General features: G+C 46.3%; 1 protein-coding gene across 1 annotated transcript in view; it reads right to left on the reverse strand.

Annotated features, from left to right (window-relative positions):
* Nucleotides 1-21,009, reverse strand: part of Npc1 (NPC intracellular cholesterol transporter 1) — a 49,193-nt gene extending 28,184 nt beyond the window's left edge. The window contains exons 1-4 of the mRNA XM_013124233.3: nt 20,790-21,009; nt 6,775-6,897; nt 5,675-5,781; nt 3,291-3,466 (exon numbers count right to left, since the gene is read on the reverse strand). Of these exons, the coding sequence (XP_012979687.1) occupies nt 3,291-3,466; nt 5,675-5,781; nt 6,775-6,897; nt 20,790-20,846 (463 nt within the window). The 5' untranslated portion in view covers nt 20,847-21,009. The remainder of the gene's footprint in view (nt 1-3,290; nt 3,467-5,674; nt 5,782-6,774; nt 6,898-20,789) is intronic.
* Between the last annotated feature and the right edge of the window lie 437 nt (nt 21,010-21,446).

Below are 21,446 nucleotides of genomic sequence, written 5' to 3' on the forward strand. Positions count from 1 at the left end.
GCAAGGATGCTCAGGATGGATGGAGTTCCCAGCACTGTGGTCCCCCCCAGCAAGGATGCTCAGGACGGATGGAGTTCCCAGCACTGTGGTCCTCCCCAGTATCTCCTGCAGTTAATTTCCCTGGTAACATATGTCCTTGTGCATACTTTCATACATTTTCACATATTCTTTCGTGAAGTATCTGTTCAAAATTTTTGGCCATTTTTTAATCCACACTGTTTACGTCCCTAAAAGTTTTTTTTTTGCAAAGAGTTTTTTAACAGTTCTTTGTATGTTCTAGGTAACAGTTCTTAACCAGTCTGTCTTTTCTAAACAGTTTCTTCCAGTATAGGCCTTGTCTTTCATTCTCTTGATGTTTCCACTTTTTTGCATCAATGATGCTCTTTTCTGGGTCTCCCTGTCCATATCCATCTTCAGTTTCTGTAGGGAGAGTCTACCTGCTTATACATATTCATGGTTTCTGGGGGCGGGGGGTGTCTCTGAGCGCGTACACAAGGGGTTTCTGTAGGGTCTCCCTGTTAACGTGTTCATGGTTTCTGTAGGGTCTCCCGTTTACATGCTCATGTTTTCCGCAGGGTTTTCTTGCTCACACGTGTTCATGGTTTCTGTAGGATCTCCCTGCTCACATTGGTCAGGGTTTCTGTGGGGAAGGCTTTGGCACATAGAATCTCTGAAGTAAAGGTGGGCTTATCTTCAGCTTCACTGGGTATTGTGAAACTGTTTTTCAAATGGTTTCAGACATTTGTAGCAGCAATGGGGGGCATCTACTGGAACTGACACACTTAATTTGTGCCAGTCTGATGAGTGATACAATGCCCACTCTATTTCATGGGTTGTTCTGGACACTAGACGCTCTGGGGTTTTGCCTCTATTATCTAGAAATATTTCTTACCTTAAAGCCTTAAAAAAGCCTATGTTTATTTGTACAATTAATCTACACAACTTTTCATACATACTAAAATATAGATGAAAATATCAGTTTTGCTGCCCCATTTATCAACAACCCCTCCTTCTCTTAATGATTTATAATGATACAGCTGTTATGTACCAATTCTCCACACACGGTTCTGTTTTGTGTCGAATGCTTTCTAGACGGGCTATTACGTCACATCTTTTGGAAGCTTTCATGAAATCATCTTTGTCACTTTTGTAAATGGGACCTTTTCTCAACTGAGCAATTTAAAAGTCCTGTTTGTTTTGGTGTTCAGAGACTCGGTGTATGTAGTTCAGGTTGGCTTCCATTTCATCTTGCCTCAGCCCTACAAGTGCTAAGAGTAAAGGTGTGTATGACCACATCTGGCTGGACTACTTTTTAACCAGGTCATCATAATTAACAACAACCTTGCTGACCTTACTGACCCTAGTACATGTAACCATTATTTAAAAATTCACAGACAGAGCATTACATATCATTATGGCATTTCCAAACGAAGTATGCTTTAGTATATTCTCCTCCTCTCCCTTGTAATCTCCTCCCAGTTCTGCTTTCTCTTCAAATGTGTCTTGCCCCAGGCTTTTCTCCAACCCTTTTAGCCTGCCTTGGTTTCACTCTAGCTTAAGTCTTCACCTTCATCTGTGACACACACTTCCGCACTCATTTATATACATGCAGGTGTGTGTCACGAGCTAGGGTCTGCAGAGGTAAGAGGGCTGCAGTTTTTATCTTTCCAGGGTTAGGTCACTTTGCTTAATATTCTACTTTCCAGATCCATCCATTTTCCTGCAAATGTCATTTTTCTTTACAGCTGAACAAGCACCTCTGGGAGGGACACGGAATCCTTTGAGTGTATGCCCAGGAACAGTGCAGGTGGATCCTATTGCTTTTTAGACTGTTCCTAGATACCTCTTGTTCAGTCTGGTCTGCCTAGCTATTTTTAAAGCCCACTTTAATGACTACGCTGTCTTAAGATCCAATTGTTTAATTTGTTCATTCCTTTTCTATAGCATTTTATTCTTTTCAGAATTCTTTCATTTTAGTAACTTGTAGCAAGTAGATGAATCTCTTTCTCATGACTCTAGGATCTCTAGTGGCTGTTGGGTGGCATTCCTCATGTTGTATGTGGGTGCTCGTCATGTCATATGGGGGTGCTCCTCATGTTGTATGGGGAAGCACCTTGTGCTGTATGTGAGTGCTCCTCATGTCAGATGGGGACTCTCCTCGAATGTTGTCTGTAGGTACTCCTCAAGTCATATGGGAATGCTCTTCATGCTGTATGGGGGTGTTTCTCATATTTAGCTGCCTACTTTTCTTTTGATGATTGACTTCCTCAGAATCAAAATCTTCTGCTGTCGCCTATTTTCATCTTTCTGCTCTGTCTCTTGAGGTTAAAACAAGTCATGTCTGGCTGAATCAATGTTGGGACAGTTCCTAATATATGCACAAGTAAGCAAGCATTGAAATATTTCCACATGATAACTTAAAACAAAGATTTATAAATACTTTTGGTACTTTCTTGAGATTTTGTTTTTCTTTTATGTGTATGGGTATTTTGCCTGCATGTATGTATATCATATGTGTGCCTACTGCCTGCCAAGGCTAGAAGAGGGTATAAGGAGGACACTGGATCACATGGGACTAGGGTTACAGATGGCTGTGAGCCACTATACTGGGTGCTGGGAATTGAACCCAGGTCCTCTGGAAGAGCAGCCAGTGCTCTTAAGGGCTGAGCCATCTCTCCAGCTCCAAGACTTTTGTTATTTTTAATTATATGTGAGTACGTCAGTATGTGGGTATTTGTATGGAAGTGCAGATACTTACAGGGGCCAGAGTTAAGGAGGTTATAACTCCAGCTATAAATCACCTAACATGGGTGCGGGGAACTGAACTATAGTCCTCTGAAATAGCAGTATATACTCTTGTTTTTTTTTTTTTTTTTTTTGTTTTGTTTTTTTGTTTTTCGAGACAGGGTTTCTCTGTGGCTTTGGAGGCTGTCCTGGAACTCACTCTGTAGACCAGGCTGGCCTCGAACTCACAGAGATCCGCCTGCCTCTGCCTCCCGAGTGCTGGGATTAAAGGCGTGCGCCACCAATGCCCGGCTAAGAGCAGTATATACTCTTAACTGCTGAGCTATCTTCTTCAGTCCCCAAATGAGAAGAATTTTAAAACAAATAATCCAAAGAGGCTGTTTTAATGGCTGTAAATCAAGCCTAGAATACAGAAAACAATGACCAATGTACTAGAAACTGTAACTTTCCACACAGTTGCCAGGACTACAACAACAAAAGGTGCATAACCCAACTCAGTGCCCGATGCCAGCTTTTAAAAGGGAGTAATACTTATTTTTACTTACCGTTCGCAAAGCTTTGTCCAATATAATACTCTAATTCCTTTACATTTGTTTTATTCTCCTGTGTCTTAGCATCAAAGTAATCTTCGGTTACTGTCACATTCAGAAACTGACTCTGGTGAGGGCTACACGTTAGCTCACAAAACAGGGTCATTAGGTTATAAAAACATGATGGACACCTAAAGGAAAAGTAAATTATAACTATAGATAGACCAACAAAAATAAAAGATAAAATATTTATAGAATATTTAAAATTTATTAAAAAGAGACAAATCAGTTACCATGTAAACATAACAGACTCAGGAAAAATTTTAACCCTCTTTTACCCAGACCCACACATTCTTTTTATTTTATTAATTTTTACTTTATGTGCATTGGTGTTTTGCCTGCATGTGCATCTGTGTGAGGATTTCAGACCTCCTGGAACTGGAGTCACAGACAGTTGTGAACTGCCACTGGGTGCTGGGAATTGAACCCCGGTCCTCTGGAAGAGCAGCCAGTGGTCTTAACCACTGAGCCATCTCCCTAGCTCCTAGATTCACAAATTTGTAGAACCTTATAGTAACAAAGAAAAAAATAGCATTTAAAATTGCCCTCCTATTACATTTAGTTTATTCAGAAGTAATTTCAAACAGAAAAAAATAAAGCGTTTCTGAATTCTGTGCTTTATTATTTAGAGATGTCCAAAGATGTCACATTTCTGATCAAGAGAATAAAGGGTGTGTGTGGACCACTATAAGATTTATATCTTTCTTCACTTTACTGAGAGGCTTTCTTCTGAGCGCCAGATCATCCTAACCCCTCCTAAAATACAGGAGGAAGAGTTAAAACAGTCATCACCTTGTGAGGCCCTGGGTCAGAGCAGCCTGGCATCGGAAAAGTTAAAAACAGAAGCGTCGTGGCAGTGCCTGCTGTGCGCCTTGCAGCGACACCTGGTTTCTATGAAGCCCACAGTTGACCTCTGTCCTTTGTGTTCAAAGGTGAAGCTCCTAATGTTGACTTGTTTATGTGGCAAAAGGGCTCTCTCTCTCTCCCCACAGTTACCTCATTCTCCATGGAGTTCTAGAAGCAGGAGCAACTGTGATTACCATCTAGTCCAATCCAGTCCCACTGAGCAGGTATGACAGAGAGGGGGACACATGAGGAAGATGTGCTCAGTCTCTGACCAGAGAAGGGACAGACATGCTTTGGCTCTTTTCAGACCAAGGCTGTCACTAGAGTGGTCTGAATGAGCAGTATGTGCTCTTAACTTCCGAGCTATCTCTCCAGTTCCCATTAGAAGGATTTAAAAACAAATACTTTAAAGAGACTGTTTTAATGGTTGTAGATCAAGTTCCAGAATATAGTAAACAGAAACAAGAATCACAGGATACAACTGTACCAAGAATCATTCCTGGGATGTGCTGCTCTCCACTGAATTACAAATCTCCTTCATTTAATCTCTATGATCATTGACTTCAACAGCTGCACGTTTGTTTCTCTTGTTATTATAATGTGAGCCTGACCCTCTGATAACATGCAGAACCTACCTCTAGTAGATGTTTACATCCATAAGTCATTACCTGGAGTGGATACTAAATAAATGTGCTGCGACTGAGTGGCAGAGACTCTGATCTGGCTCCAGCAAGATCCAGAAGCCTAGAGCGGCCTGAGTAGAGTCTTCATATCTGACCTATTGTATTCTATGATATCCAGGAGAACAGTTGAGGATTGGTTTTCTGCTCTGCACTGCCCACGTCTCCTATGAAGCAGTGTCCTGAGCCGCAACAGGGTCGGGTCTTGCCACCGACAGTGGTCTCTGCAGAGAGCATCTTCCCCTCCTCATTTCCCCTCCTCATTCTCCTTTATCAGCGTACCCAAGTCTGGGTAGTTTACAGACACCAACATCTACTGCTCTAGGGAACACCAACTTGTTCTTTTGCACATTTTTATACTGCCGACAACACTAGAACAAGCTTAGCATGGACATAAGCCCAGGTTTACTTAGGAGCTAGTGTTAACATAGTGTTTTAGCAGAGAGACGCAAGAATGTCAGGTAAGAGTCAGGGGGATGCTGCCAAGGTTGATGACCTGAGTTTGAGCCTCAGGACCCATACGGTGGAAGGAGAGAGCCTTCCATGAGCTGTCTTCTGATTTCCATGTGCATACACACCACATACTCACAATGTATACGTGTAGCGCATATATACACACAATGAAGAAATAACTGCAATAATCGCCTAGCCAGGACACACTGAATACAACCAGGAGGAGAACTGAGTGACCGTGTGACTTTCTTTCTCCTGGCAGCCATGACTGTACAACAGAACAAATGGCTGGTCTGTAAAAGCACACCAGAGGGCACCGTGTCTAGAAGCCCATCGACTGTTGGCCAGTGGTCAGCCTACCTGGACAGGAACTGCATGGGCAGCTGCAGGTTGTTTTTCAGCGTCTGAAGCTGTTGAACATCACAGCAGAGACTGACATTACCGAAGAAGAATCCTGGACAGAGCTCCTGTGAGGAGAGAGAGGTCCCGAGAGCACAGTCAGTGTGGACAGTGCGCCCTCACTCATGCTCTTCACACGGTTCTGCAAGAACCCCATTAAAAGGCCAGAAAGTGGGGATTCACAAGAAGCTATAGACACTTCTATTTCTTTTTCCTTTATTTTACTGCTTTGCTTTACAAGTTAGTCTATTCAAGCTCCGCCACGGTGCTACATCCTTTAACTACCCCCAGGACAGTAAAAACAGGTTCTAATTCTGAAGAAAGAAACACAGGTGTTTAGAATCTAGTGGCACGCTGGATTATTTAAGCCTCCAAAGCCAGTCTTTTCAGCTTGATTTTCCTCAACATTATTTTCTGACAGCCCTAAGAATCACGTTAACAAAAAGTCCTGGGGGAGGGGCCACCAGAATTCACAGGCTCAAAGGGGAACAGAGAAATCATTAAAACAGGAAGAGAATTCCCAGCCTCTAAGCGGCAGAGTCTAAGCAAGTCTTGAAATCTAGGAACAGAACAAAAAAAGCTAACTTCTAGTACATTTTGCTATTCCTAAAGAACAGCACCTGAGGTCCCAAGGTCAGATCTAAACAGCAGCTCTGGCTGTTGGGAAACTCCAGGAGACTTACATGTCAGCACCTGGAAGATTAAGCCTGGGCTGCTTAATGGGCTCTGCATTTATGGAGTACAGACTGGAGCCTAGGATAAGATTTATGCCTCAGGGCTGGAGCGACAGCTCAGCAGTTAAGAGTGAGCACTGACCCTGTGGAGAAACCAGTTTAGTTTCTCTGCACCCACATGGTAGGTCACAACTGCCTGTAACTCCAGTCACAGGGGATCCAACACCCTCTTCTAACTCCTGGTCTCCTCTATGTAAAGGTGTGTATACACATGCACACAAAAATCTTAAAAAACAAACAAAAAGTATTTTAGTCTCACCTCCAGCACCATTACAGGAGATATTGTGCATGGCCGGCTGCTTGGCACTCTCCAAACAGCACACTTACCTGTAGCAAGTCATTTCCGTCCTTCGGTAAGGGTTTTGGTGGGCCAGAATATTTACAGTTGTACCTCTTATCTCCAAAAGCAATTCCACACTCTCCATACCAAATACAGGATTGTGAAAACACCTATAGAAAGTCAACATGGAAAAACAGATTTTAGCAAGAAAAGGTGGCTTAGCCAGCGAACCTTTCTTTCAATGACACCTAAAAAATGAAGTAATAACAAAGGTTCTTGTTAAACATGTCAAGAAATACTAGTAAAGATAGAACAAGCCAGGTATGAGGTAGGGGGTCTTGAACCAGCAATCCTGGCACTTGTGAGTCCGAGACAGAAAAAAACATGAGTTCAAGGCCAGTCTGCGCTGCAGAGTGAAGACTAGCTAACTACCCAGCCAGCGCTGTTCCACAAACCAACAAAACAAAACATCCAGGCCATGGGCTGAGCTGGCTTAGCAGTGAAGAGTGCTTCCTTCTCTTCCGAGGATCCACCTGAAAGCCAGCTCCACACTATCTGACTTCTACTTCTGCTCTCCCGGTGCACACATGTGGGCGCGCGCACACACACACACACACACACACACAACATCTTTAAAAAAGCAACCAGGCCTAATACCCCAAATGGCTTTGTCAAATCAGCGATATTTACAAGGTATTTGGGAGAGGGCTCTAGTCCCAGTAAGACCCACAGTACAAGTAGACCCAATAGAGCACTCAGCAAGTCAGTGATTACAGGCACCAGTTTTTGGGCATCTGGACAATAGATAAACTACCAAAAGAATATTTCCACATATGTTTAGGTTAACTAGTATTGGTACTTCAAAAGTCACTCAAAGAACAAAACCATAAGTATCACTAATCTAACTTAAAAGTGGATGCAGGAACGGGCAACGCTCTTGAGGGCTATGGAGATCACAAGGACTGTATGTGCTAACTTTTAGGGCTGTCACTTAGGCAACATTAACTTGTTAAAACTCTTTTTGAAAAGATGGGTCAAGAGCCACTCATATTCCCCATGTGACAGTCACAAGGCTGCCCGGAACTTAAGACGAAGGCAGGGTTCCGTGACTCACCACCCTGTCCAAGTGTGCTGCCCACAGTAAGCCCATGCTTTGCATCACACTGGCTCAGCACAGATGACCCAGCAGAGCAGGGACACTAGCTAGTAACCATCCCACAGGGAAAACATGAAACCAAGGAGCAAGCCAAGAAACCTGGTGGAAAGCCTTACACACACTGGAGAAGTGACAGGACCAATCCACGCACATGAAGGGAGCTACATCAGTGTGCTCTTTGGTTCTCAGCCAAGATGCAGATCCCAGAACATAAAATATGGGGGTAGGAGTAAAGGAGGGAAGAATCCCATCAAGCAGACCAGGGCACACAATTGTCAGGAGACCAGAGTCAGCATGACTTACTTCCGAATTCACCCTTTAGAGAGTAAGATTTGTGTTCTCAATGTGGCAGTGCGTGCCTACACCCTCATCTACCCACAGGAGGGGAGAAACAGGAAGTAGGAGAAGCAGAGTTGGAAGCCACCCTGAGCCACTTGGAGTCCCTGCCTTTGGAGAGAGGGATGTCGCTTAATGATGGAGTGTCTGCCCAACATGTGGGAGACCTGGGTTCAAAATGTCAAAAACAAAAACATAGATGAGATGCCCCAAGCCCGACATGGGTTGTGGGGGCCACCCCACCCTGTCATTTGAGACAAGGGACAGAGTCTAACTGTAGCTCAAGAGCTTCTTCCCCAAGCTGCTTCAGTCTGTGGCACCATCCCCCGCATGACGCATGACCGAACTGAAAGTCCTGTGTTTAGGCCACAGGGAGGGAGATTATCCAAATGGGGAAGTGCCAAGATTTTAAACCAAACCAACAACTCCAGCTGAGAACTGCAGGCCTGCCTTCCGGCAGACAGGTGGTTACCAGTGTAACCCAAGTTTAAAAAAGCAAAGCTGATTATGGAGATGGGGGATGAGGTGTCAGTACAATTTATACAAGGCAGCCTTCTCTCACTCGTCAGAGCTCTGTCTACTAGTTGCCAAGCTAGTCAGTCTCACAACAGAGTTCAAAGGAAAATTCCAGAGGCCAGTAGTTTATCTGAGCAAGGTTGAATGGAAATCGATTAGGGAATTCAGCAGAGCAACACCAAAGCAGGTTCTGAGCTCAACATCCCGACAGTGTGATCAGATGGCATTTCCCACAATGAAGGACGAGACAAAACGAGCAAGGGGACTGACTGTCAAAGGGTGACATGACAGCTAACCAGTGCCAGTTCAACAAGAGGTCCCTCCACAACAGAAACCCAGTCAACAGGCCAACCAAAACGGCCCAATGTGGTCTCACCAAGACCATCCTTTCTAGGCTCTGTCCCTGACTTAGAAGCCAAGTGTTCCTGCCCCTGAAAGGAAGGAAGGGAGTCAGGCACTCTGGATCCCAAGAAGTCAATGCTTCAAGTCAATAGGTGCGTTGAGCCCACTACACCTGGAGGAAGTTACTTGACCATTTCAACAGAACACAAACTGTTTGGGATCCCTGGTCATGCTCAGGCTAGCCTCTTACAGAATGATCTTGCCCAGAGCACTAGCCCTGGGGGGAGGGGGCGTGCGGAAAGTGCACCTAAGAGCACTCACTGATTCACAAGCCCTGTGTTGTGTGTCCCTGTGTGTCAACTCAGGAGTCCTCACAGCAGTGGGATGGGTGATGCCAGTGCACAAACTGAGCACTAGGAGGCTACATACATAACTTGTGCAAGATCACACAAGCAGTGGCTTAGCCAGGACTGAAACTGAAGCCTTCTGGCTCCAGGCACAGACTCCTCATAAAAGATAACTCCACAATTAAGGCGCCTCTCTAGAGTTACCCCACCGACTCTCACCTTCGTAAGGGCAGAGCCCAGGCATCACCCAGCAGCACTGTCTCCTGGTCCCCACCTTTCTTGGTGTCCACATCTGCCTATGAGCACTCTAATTTCTTCAGATGGCTCCAAGCTCGCCACACTTCTGTCTAGCTGCCAGCCAGCCTCTGGTGCTGGAGGGAAACGAATCGCTTTTCATGTCACTATAACCAGGGCCTCTTGCAACAGTTTAACCTTTGAAATTGCCTCCACAGCTAATAGTCATCCACTCTGTTGGAACACCCTTGCTCAGCCATCTCCCACAGTCTGTAGGATTCATGTGATTAGAACCCACCCTCTCCTGCTGCCTGTGGAAAGGGCTCTAGACATCCTGTTCTGACTCTTCCCTTCTTTCTGTCCCATCCTAAGGAGACCTGTCTGCTTCTGCAGTGGTCCCTGTTCTCCTCACTACCTGCTAAGGCCATTCTCCAATTTCTATCTCCCTTGTGGTATCTGTGGATATACCTAGGCATCCCTCCAGAGCACCTGCCAAACATTCTGGTCCCAATAAGGATATAGCACATTTCCCATCCTTTACCCTACAGGCACTTGCTAAGTGTCCCTCCTGTCATAATCCCCACCCAAACTGATCTGTGATTCATCTGCTACTGGAATTAGATGAGTAGGTAAAGTGTCTCATCTGAAGTCTGAACTGATACACAGCAGAGCTGAACCACACCTACCTGTGGTCTAGGTGCTTGGGAGACTGGGCCCTCCTTCTGCTGTACCAAGGGACTACAGGTCTAAAGAGACAGGGCTGGGCCGTGCTCATCTCTGCAACTCATGGAGAATCTAACTGCTACTTCAGAGACAGATTTGCAATCTCAACATCACCACAGCACAGAAGGCAGCCAGGACTTCTGTGACAAAGAGGGCTGATGTGTCATGAAGTCTCCTAGGACTGTCACGGCAGCACATGCTAATTTTACCATGCTCTGGGCAAGCAGAACTCATGTGGGACATATACTTCCCTTTTAGACAAAGAACTTGACTTCAAACATCACGCTGCCTTCACTGTGACACAAGAAGTCTGGTTTTAAGGTCCCAGTAGTAACATTTGCCCCTAATCCCAGCAGGTGGGAGGCTGAGTAGCAGGACTGATATTAGAGGCTAACACAGGCTACACAGTAAGGACTCAGTCACAAACCAAACCAAACCACATACCACCCTGCTTTTAAATTAAGAAACATCCTCCCCTCTCCCCTCAAACAGAATTTCTCTGGGTATCCTTGACTGTCCTGGAACTTGCTCTGTAGACCAGGCTGGCCTCGAACTTAGAGATCCACCTGCCTCTGCCTCCCGAGTGCTGGGATTAAAGGCGTGCGCCACCACCACCCTGCTCAGAAACATCCTCTTATGAAAGGAAGTTTGATGCGCAATATTAAACTGGAACTCACCAGGTTTGAGGTCTACCGTCACCAAAAGGTGAGTCTAATAAAACATGAGCTCTGTTCTGGAGATGGGCAGTAGCAAAGATTGTACACCTGTGATACCCCGAGGTCACTGAACATGGCTAAAAGCGAAAGTCACATGTGTATTTTACCTCCAAAATAACACAGAACAAAATCTCGGTCTCAGATATTCTTCACTAGATGAAATGAAAGCTGAGTGTAAGGACTGCAGAGCTTCAGTTCTGTCAACCTTCTGAGGTCAGACACGATAGGGATCATGAGTTGAGTGTCACACCATACGCCCAAGTCTCTAACAACATGTCCATGAATCGAGCACTGGGGATATTTCACAGTCTGCATGCTGCTGCTACGCCAGAATACCTGAGACTAAGTGATAAACAGAAATGTATGTGGCTCACAGATCTGGAAGCTAGGAGGCCAAGGTGGAGGGGCTGCATCTGGTATTCTTGCTGCCTTACCCCATGGCGGAAAGCAGGAGGGCAGAACTCAGGACTGGGGGTAAATGTACCCTTTACTAGGAACCCACCTTCAGAGGACTCATTTTAACCAAGGTGTGTTGATCTATCCCGACAGAATGCACATGGCCTAATTATCAACACTGGTGTGGGGCGTGTGCGTGTGTTCCAGCACAAGAATTTCACATTCAAGCCAATAACCAGCTGTGGCATTTTTCACACAGACAACTCTTACAGAGATATTCCTAACTGAAAGGATAACATTACTTAAGTATTATGTCGTTGATCATTCCCAAAACATTTTTTGAAGGCTGAAGAGTTTTCTTTAATTGCAAATCAACATACACCTATCACAAATATCCAGATATCCTGAATCAAAACTGAAAGGCCTCCCTTGGATCCCACCCCTCCCCATTCCTCAGATTGAACCCGTGCTAACGTATCACACCCAGGCCTTCCTGACTTTCTACCTTCTCCCCACAGCCATCACCTGTGAGTAACCACAAGTGTGGCGGCTCCACTCCCTGTGCATAACCACAAGTACAGTGGATTTGTTCCCTATGCATAACCACAAGTATGGAGGACCCATCCCCTGTGCAAAACCATAATTACGGAGGATCCATTCCCTTCTGCAGATATATATACATGTATGTATATATTTTTTTTGGCTCTTCTTGAGCGACCCTCAATTACTTTTTATCTAGAGCCTTAGGGCCAAACTCCACACCCCAGAAAAACAAGCCTCATTGTTTCTTCCAGTCCAGTGAACTTTGCCAGGCTTTGGTGTCACCCATACTGTCTACCCTCTCTAACGATCTTTGTTTAGGTGCCTCTTCCAAGATTCACTTCCTCATTAAGCTGAACTCTGACCCCTTCCCACCCTGTCTAGTGTCTGTGTTTCCAAAGTAGGTGAGCTGCCTTAACAGTTCAGATCAGCAGTAGGCCTGGCCAGTCCTCCCAGCAAGGCAGCAGATGTCTCGCGCCACGGCAACATGATCTGATTACATCCTGAGAACTCCTTTGTAGATCCACTGGGGCTGGGCACTGACAAATTCCATCTCTGAGGGCCAAACATTAAATAATGTAGGCTTCTGAGACTACAGTCCTCTGTGGCAAATCCTCAGCCCTTACTGCAGAAGTTCAAATGCAGCCACAACAAGAAGTAAATGAATGGGCACGTTCCAATAAAACTTTATTTACAAATGCTCATAGTTGGCTGGTGTTGCTCTAGAATCAAGTAAAATTTATGAGACCTGCAAGAGCACTTTCTTTTTGTTTGTCTTGATGCCCTCATGAAACCATGAAACCCTCAGCAGCTGGGCGCAGGTACACGCCTTCTTTTGAAACACCCTGCGCACTGCATCTCAACCTTTATCAATTCAGGGACCAGCAAGACTCAGTGAACTGAGAGACTCATTGGGTTTCCTAAGTTCAAGACGAGAACTCATGCCATCTGGCTTCAACCCAGACTCTAGGTACAAGACTAGACAGACCGTCTCTGCATTTGAAGGAAGATGTGGCTTAGTTACTAGGACACTGCTGCATCAAAAAGCTGCTTCCAACAGTTACAGGATCACTGCAGTAAGATTTAAGAAAAACTATCCATCAGCAACTACCATCGCTGAACCCCACTCTGCTATCCAGGAGCACATAGGGCAGGCTGCTGCACATACTACACAGAAAGAAACCCTGAATATGCCCGCAAGAAAGCTGTGTGCTCCGGGAGGCCTCTAGTGAATCCTGCTAAGGCCCAACTCACAAACCCAGAGGGAATGCCAGGCACAAAGCTGTGGTTTCTTACTCATCTCATTTCTCAAACACTCCATCACAAAGAATATGAAAACTTTACAGGCAAGGAACACATGCTCAGAAATAACAATAATAAAAAATAATAAGGCCACATGGCTCATAAGTGACATTATTTTGAAAAATAAAAGTTCTGCAGTCCATTTCCTGTGTCTTCACACCCTCCCAACCTGAGTGCCTGCGCAGTTCAAACCCCAGCCCAATGTGGGCACTGACACATCCTCAGAAAAGGACACAGCAGACAGGCAGCCCAGCTGCTGCAATGGTACACAAATACTCTTGGTCAGCTGTAGAAACAATGACTTATCACTCCCATCTCTAGGAGGCTGTCAAGTGATGACTCACTGTCTCAGTGTGACTGACAGTCCTCAGCCCCATGCCAGAGCCCAGCCTGATGTCACAGTTACAGTTGGGACATCACGTCTGCTACCATTGTGGGGTAGGTAAAGGCAATAAAGGGACCTGGAGACACAGCCAGCTCCAGCTCCAAGAGAGGAAGAGGCTGTGGTTATCCCTCCTGCCCACCGCCTCTCTAGGGCACAAGGAAGCAGGATGGGGTGGAGGGACCCTGACCAGAGATTGCACTGTTTGCTGTTCCTTTGGAATTTGGGAGACAGACTAAACATGGCAGAGCTTGGAGGTGGAGGTGTGGTTTGATCTGACCTGTACGGTAGAAACCTCTGGTTTTGTTTCAAAGCCAGCCTGACACTCACACTCACACACTCACACACACACACACACACACACACACACACACACACACACACACACAGAGAGAGAGAGAGAGAGAGAGAGAGAGAGAGAGAGAGAGAGAGAGCAAAGGATAACTCTGTGCACACCAAGACTTGCCTGTATGTAGGTGTAACAGTCAAATATTTCTAAAGTGAGATGGGCTCCACTATCTCAGCTCTTCATTTCACAGATCACCCAAGGCCACACTACTAGTTACAGTTATACCAAGGCCAAGCTACTAGTTACCGTTAGACCAGGGCCATGCTACTAGTTACCGTTAGACATGTATGAGCTGCAGCACACACAGGATGGGAAGAACAGCCCAAAGCCACGGCTCTGAACCAGAACCGTGGAGTGAGTGCTGGTGTGCATCTGTAGAACACGGCTCTGAACCAGAACCATGGAGTGAGTGCTGGTGTGCATCTGTAGAGAACACGGCTCTGAACCAGAACCATGGAGTGAGTGCTGGTGTGCATCTGTAGAACATGGCTCTGAACCAGAACCATGGAGTGAGTGCTGGTGTGCATCTGTAGAGCACAGCTCTGAACCAGAACCGTGGAGTGAGTGCTGGTGTGTGTCTGTAGAGCACGGCTCTGAACCAGAACCGTGGAGTGAGTGCTGGTGTGTCATCTGTAGAGCCATGGCCAGCAGACCAGTCGCTCCCCTGACAATTACTAAGCCACACCCAAGCCAGGTGTTGAAGGAGAAGCCTTACTGGCCACATGGGATAACTGTTGAGCACCCACTTGCTTTAACTTGCTAAATACCAGTAATCAGGTAGCAACATTTGAACGTGAGGGCACCGCAGAAATGAGAAGACAGCAGTTCAAGCTTCTGGGTTGCCATTTACTAGCCATGTGGCCTTGAGACAAACATGAACTTTCATGTTCCTGTTAATAAAACAAGAAAAATGAGGCTGCAGAGAAGGCTCAGTGGCTAAGATCACTGGCTGCTCTTTCAAAAGTTCTGAGTTCAATTCCCAAACACAAATTATGGCTCACAACTGTGTATAATTATGTTTCATGGGATTCAGTGCTCTCTTCTGGTATACAGGCAAAACACCTATACACATAAAATACAAGAATAAATAAATAAATCTTAAAAGCAGGAAAAAAATACTTTTCTTCAAGGGGTTCTGTGGGGACAAAACAAGGTTGGCTGTGCGACCATAAGGACACACTGCAAAACTGAGGTGGCTGCCCTTTGGTCTTTAATCTGCTGTAACCCAGAATTGTTCCCACTGCCGCTAGCTAGTAAACACAGCTGCACAGCATGGATCATTCCAGCTCTTAAGACGCTGAGGCAGGAACATTTCCAGTTAGGGCCAGCCTTGCTTACACAAAAAGTGTGATCCAAAAGGAAAAAAGATCCTGGCCCTTTTAATAACTTAATAATAAATAAGATAGTTTGTGTGGCAGAACATTAATTTAAGGTGTGACTTTTGCTTATGTGGCATTTGTTTAACTCTGTAAAGCTGCGATTCTTTGCCTGTCTAAAACACCTGATTGGTCTAATACATCACTGAATGGAAAATACCAAAGCAGGAGCAAGGATAAGTGGGGCTGGTGTCAGGCAGAGAGGATAAATAGGAGAAGTGAGGACAGAGGGAGACTTAATGAGCAAACAAGGAGAGCAGGACATCAGGGGCCAGCTGCCCCGCTGCCCGCCGCCCCGCCGCCCCACCGCCCAGCCGCCCAGTTGCCCAGCCGCCCAGCGGCGGAGTAAGAGTTACAGAAGTAAGAAAGATAAAAGCCCAAGCTGGGCAGTGGTGGCCCATACCTTTAATCCCAGCACTCGGGAGGCTGAGGCAGGCGGATCTCTGTGAGTTCGAGGCCAGGCTGGTCCGACAGCCTCCAAAACAATACAGAGAAACCCCGTCTCGTGAAAACCAAAAAAAAAAAAAAAAAAAAAGAGCTAGTTTCAGGACAGACTCCAAAGCCACAGAGAAACCAAACAAAGAAAGATAAAAGCCCAAAGGGGGAAGGTTTAAGAAATTTAAGATAATTTAAGAAATGCCAGTTAGCAGCAAGCCAAGCTAAGGCCAGGCATTCATAACTAAGAATAAGCCTCTGCATGTGATTTATTGGGAATTGGGTGGTGGGTCCTGAAAAAGTCAAAAGAGTAAAAACATTTCAAACAATGAGTTTGTATCCTATAATGTACCCCTTTGTTACATGAAACTCAATGAATGGTTTTTGTTAGCAACTAGATTACTTTCTACTGTTGAAAATTTTGTATTATTATTACATTGTGTATGTGAGCATGTAATGTAGCACTTGTGGAGGCCACGGGACAACTTCTGGGAGTTGGCTCTCCTTCCAGTGAGTTTCAGGGGCTGAACCCAGGCTTGTACTGGACACATTTTCACTTGCTCCCCTGCTACAATCTTTATGTATTTATAGGATATAGTATAATTCAACGTAAGCATGTGACATGCAATGATTATTAGGGTGACATCTTTTCCTCCCCTCCACCATAAATCACTCCTATGGCTGCTCTCCATTTTCCCAGTTCCTCTTGGTCACCTGACACACAGTTCACTCTCAGAGCTCAGCTCAACAACCTAAGTCCGTCCTTGTCTTCAGCATCTCTCACATTATAATTCCACCCAGTCTCACTCCCAGGAAATGCACAAAACAGAGCGAGTGGCTGCCATTTACCCAGCCGTTCACAGCTCATACACTGCTTTCCCAAAGGGCTGGTCCTCCTATATTCACATCCTACATTGTGCCCACAGCCCCAGCTTTATAATGAGGGAATTAATTTGAATTCCTCGTGTGACCAAAGAAACAATTGTAAAAAGATCAAGGAGAAAGTGTTAGATGTCTTTCAAATCCTCCCAGAAGCGTATTCACTGTATGAGAGGGTTTTATTTTATTATTTATTTTAGAAGCACTCGTATTTACATATCCATCCTCCCCCATTCCCTCGCCCTCCCATCCTCCCATGCTTCCCTCTGACCCCCCAACCCACTCCCCACCCACTCCCCAGGGATACTGAGGCCCTCCATGGGGGACCATCAAAGTCCATCATATCATTTGGGAGAGGGCCCAGGTCCTCCTTCCCGTATCTGGGCTGCAATAATGTCCTTCCATAGGGAATGGGCTCCCAAAGTTCATTTGTGATCTAGGGATAAACACTGGCTCCACTGTTAGAGGCTTCCTAGATGAGAGGGTTTTAAAAACATGTACTTATTGTTTAAACCATGTATTTTTTCTTAAAGTTCTGTTGCCTAAGCAAATCTTCCAAAGACTAAGATTAAAGGCATAGGCTGGGAGCTGCCAGGGGTGTCTCAGTTGGTGAATCAGTGCTTGGCACACAAGCATGAGGACCAGAGTTTGGATGTCCAGCACCAACGTCCAAAGTCAGGCACTGTGGTACATGCTTATAATCCCAGAACTGAGGAGGCAGAGACAGGAGGATGATCCCTGGGGCTTGTTGACTAGCTAGTCTGCTGAACAGGTGAGTCCAGGTCTCAAAAAAACATGAACAGTGACTGAGGAAGACACTTGACCTCTGCCCTCCATGTGCACATCAACCTCCCCTTCCCCACCAGACACAGAGACACAGGCACAAGCCAGGCAAAGACAGTCCTGGCTACTCACAGTCATCGCCAGAAATCAATGGCAAATGCTGTGTGTGTGTGTGTGTGTGTGTGTGTGTGTGTGTGTGTGTGTGTGTGTGTGTGTTCACTGGTGTTTTGCACAACTTATGTCTGTGTGAGGGTGTCAAAAGCCCTAGAACTTGAGTTATAGACAGGTGTGACATGATCCTCTGGAAGAGCATCCAGTGTTCCCAACTGCTGAGCCATCTCTCTAGCCCCTGCAAATACATTTTTTTTAATCACAACTAATATTTAAGTCACTTTTCAAGATCCACTTTTAGGTTAGGAGACTTAATAATTAAAAAGAGCCATACATCAAAAGTCCTGGCCTCATTTGAATATAAAATGTAGTTCTTGTCCTCAAGGGGCCTGCAGTTTGGCATTTCAGTTACAAAGCAAACAAATAACTTCTAAAACATCCTGGAAAGTGGGCACAGTTAATAAGACTTCATAGGGGGGAAATTAAAGTTCCAGTGGGGAGAGACGGAGTTAAGATGCCCCCCCAAACAGGTCTTTGAGTTTAAAGACTTTGTTAACAGAAAATGCCATTGCAGCAGTTTAAGCAAAAATCAAGAACTTCCATGGGAAGGCACCCTGGCTGGGGAACAGAACAATGTCACCAATAAGGCTCCAAGCAACAGGAGCTTTGGGAGCCTGGCAAAGACTCTGTGCGGTTTTGATAGCAAATGGTCTAATTTGTCTGGAGAACAGGTACCCTCTGCAGAGCCCCAGGCACCTGAGATGGCTTCCCAGTAGGTGATGCACCATGCTTGAAACAGTGTGCCTCTTTAACAGTGGCCTGAGGAGGCTTAGCCAAGAGAGGGTGCCTGTGCCTCCCTCAACAGAGACTCTTTGTTCTGGGTAATATAAATTCGGAGAAATACAAAGTTCTATTCAGCAAGCCCTTTACTCTTTACCCACTTACAAACAAAGAAAAAAAAAAAACCTTCCTTTTCCAGTTGGTAATTTGTATTATCAAATTTTACTCCATCAATCTGAATGAAGGACCCGAAGCTGGGGAAGATTACACATAGCCACTTTCATGAGGTTATTAACCCTCAAAAAGCCACTGAAATGTTTAATGAGTACTCAGACCACAACACATCCCAGCTTCCTCAAGAGGGAAAAAGTCAGCCAGGAGAGACAAGCTCATTGCCCCAAATTTCATTCATACCTGGGTAAACACGGGTGGGTTGTTGTTTGTTTGAGACAGGGTCTCGATATTTACCTGGCTGCCTTAGAACTTGCTAGGTAGAACAGATTGGCCTCAAATTTACAGAGATCTGCCTGACTCTTCCTCCCCAGGGCTCAGATTAAAGACGTGCACACCATGACAATTAGCAAATACAGGCACTAAAAACAAGCTGTCTAAACCAGGTGCATTGCTTCATGTCTGTAACTCTAGCACTTAGGGAGTTGAGGCAGGCGCAGTGAACTCAAGGCACGCCTGGGCAGCACAGTGAGGATCAGAACCTGGGCTCTTACAGAGAAACCCTGACACACACAAAAAGCCAAAACAAACAGAAAAAGAGAACGCTCAAGTTGGCAATGCTATTATTCCATCATCTGTAAACAGAAAAATTTAAAGAGAAAACCTAAAATCTCTCCAAATGCATTTTAGATTTTCTACAGGGCAACTGCCTTAAATTCCCAAGCAACTCAGACAGGAAACCTGTTGAGCTGGGGCCACTGACCAGTATGACTTCTAAAACCAGATACCCCTCCCCCATGGCTGCCCCAGCTGCCCCAGGAGCCTCTAGATAGCAGGGAGCTGAGTTCTAAAACAACAATGGGAGCATTTCCAGTCAAGAGGGCTTTGGAAAGACTCTCAGGCAGTTTGCAAGATTATCAACCTCTGGTCTACTTCACTCGTGCTAGGGGCCCGTTGCTTATCAACCTTGAAGGCTATCTTGAGGTAAAAGCAGAGATAAGCTTAAACCACTTTATAGTGTGGAGTCTGCTGATTAGGTCCTGACCCAAAACTCTGGGGAAAAGAAACTGCTGACATCTTCTCGAAGGCACCACATTAGTCAGGGAAACAGCTTCTCCATACACTAACTTCATTTCACAAATGATGAGGTATTTATTGTCTCAAAACAAAAAAAATCAAGGTAAACACCTAAAACTGATTTGGCAAGGGTTGGCCTGTCCCAAACAACTTCCTGAACTGACTTCCCTGCTTTCTCTGACCTTGGGTTCAGCCTGGAAGCTGCATGTGTACCCTCCCTGGCTCCCGGGTCAGCATCTGTAGGCCACTCTAAGCACTGCACAGAGACTTAAAGTAAAAAGGATAGGTTTCCTAGACCGGTAACCCATTCATCTGCTCTCACGTCTGATTCACCCCCTTGTCGTAACCCAAGTCCATCAGAGTGGAGTTAGTGAGCACAAGGGCTCAGAACTTCCATGGACTTAGTCATCCTGGTTTGGTTTAATTAGTACCCTTCCGTAGGCACCACCAAACACACCCCCACCGCTTCCAATGAGAAAACTGTAGACGCACAAACAGTAGTGACACACCCATGCCCAAGTTGGCCACAGCAAGGAAAAGCCAGATGAGGGAAGTCACTACACAGCTCCAGATGTCGTCCTGTCCCTAGCTAATTGTGGGCCTACCGTATTTGTTGGCCTCAGTTTCTTGAAACGTTAAATGAACGTGAAAAGAGGCAAACGACACTCTAGATCAAGCTGATTAAATTTAGTGCCTGAGTTTTGTACTCCGCCTCCACCGTCTGGAGATAAGGATCAATGATGCAGTCGAAGCTAAGTAAACTTAAAGAGTTCGTGTGCATGTAGAATTTGTTTTGTCTAAAATGGCTAAAAGCAGGCAAAGCCCCTATCCTCTGGACTCATTGTCCCTCCAATTCCCACATCCTAAATCAGGTGACCACAGCTGGAATGGGCTCAAAGCTGGCCAAACAGCGGCCCCAGCTGTCACTTCTCCCAGACCACAGAAGAGCGTGAGGATGGACAGACACTGGAGAAGGCGACCTCCGCGGCTGCACCCTCAGACCAACTTCCCCGCGCCGGCGCCCTCAGATCCCGCGCCCGGGGTCTCCGGAGCGGCCGCTCAGCCCCGCCGCGTCCCGCCCAGCCCGCCCGGGTCTCTGGAAGCCGTTCACCTGCGCAGGGCACAGCAGCAGCAGCAGGAGGCCGAGGGCCGGGTGGCGCGCGCTCATGCTGTCGCAGCGCGGGGCAACTGGACCTGGATTCGGCTCGCCGTCCACCGCGACCCGAGCGCCGCCGCACTGGCTGGGCGGTTTCAGGACTGGCGCCTGACCAAGGACGGGGCAGGCGCAGGCGGCGGGCTGCGCGCGCAAGTCAGGAAGGACGGAGGCGGGGTCAGGGCTGCCGCCGCTCGGAACCCCCCGGGGGCGGGGCTAAGCGCTCCGGGGCGGGGCCTAGAGCGCCGAGCGGGGCGGGGCCCGGGCTGAGCTCTCACAGCGCAGGTCTCAGGACCCCTGGCCGAAGCCTCGCTGGCAGCGCTCTCCCCGGGAACCAGTCCAGCCCTTTTGTGCCGTCCCATCCCTGCGCGCCCCTGGGGGATGGGATCTCTCACACATGGGAAACACGCATGCTAGGATGGTACTCCGGGCTTACTTCAACGTCTGACTTTGATGTTTTAACTTACTGCTCCCCTTTTTTACCTCCTGGGTTGGAGAGGATGGGCGAGGTTTTAGCACGTGGTACTTCGAGGCAGTTTTCCTAATTAAGAACCCCGAGCACTGGGACATTTCAACCCTTGTTTCTTTTCTATGTATTTATTTTTGTTTTTTCGA

This window comes from Mesocricetus auratus, unplaced genomic scaffold, assembly GCF_017639785.1.
Source record: "Mesocricetus auratus isolate SY011 unplaced genomic scaffold, BCM_Maur_2.0 Super-Scaffold_100015, whole genome shotgun sequence".
Taxonomy (NCBI): Eukaryota; Metazoa; Chordata; class Mammalia; order Rodentia; family Cricetidae; genus Mesocricetus; species Mesocricetus auratus.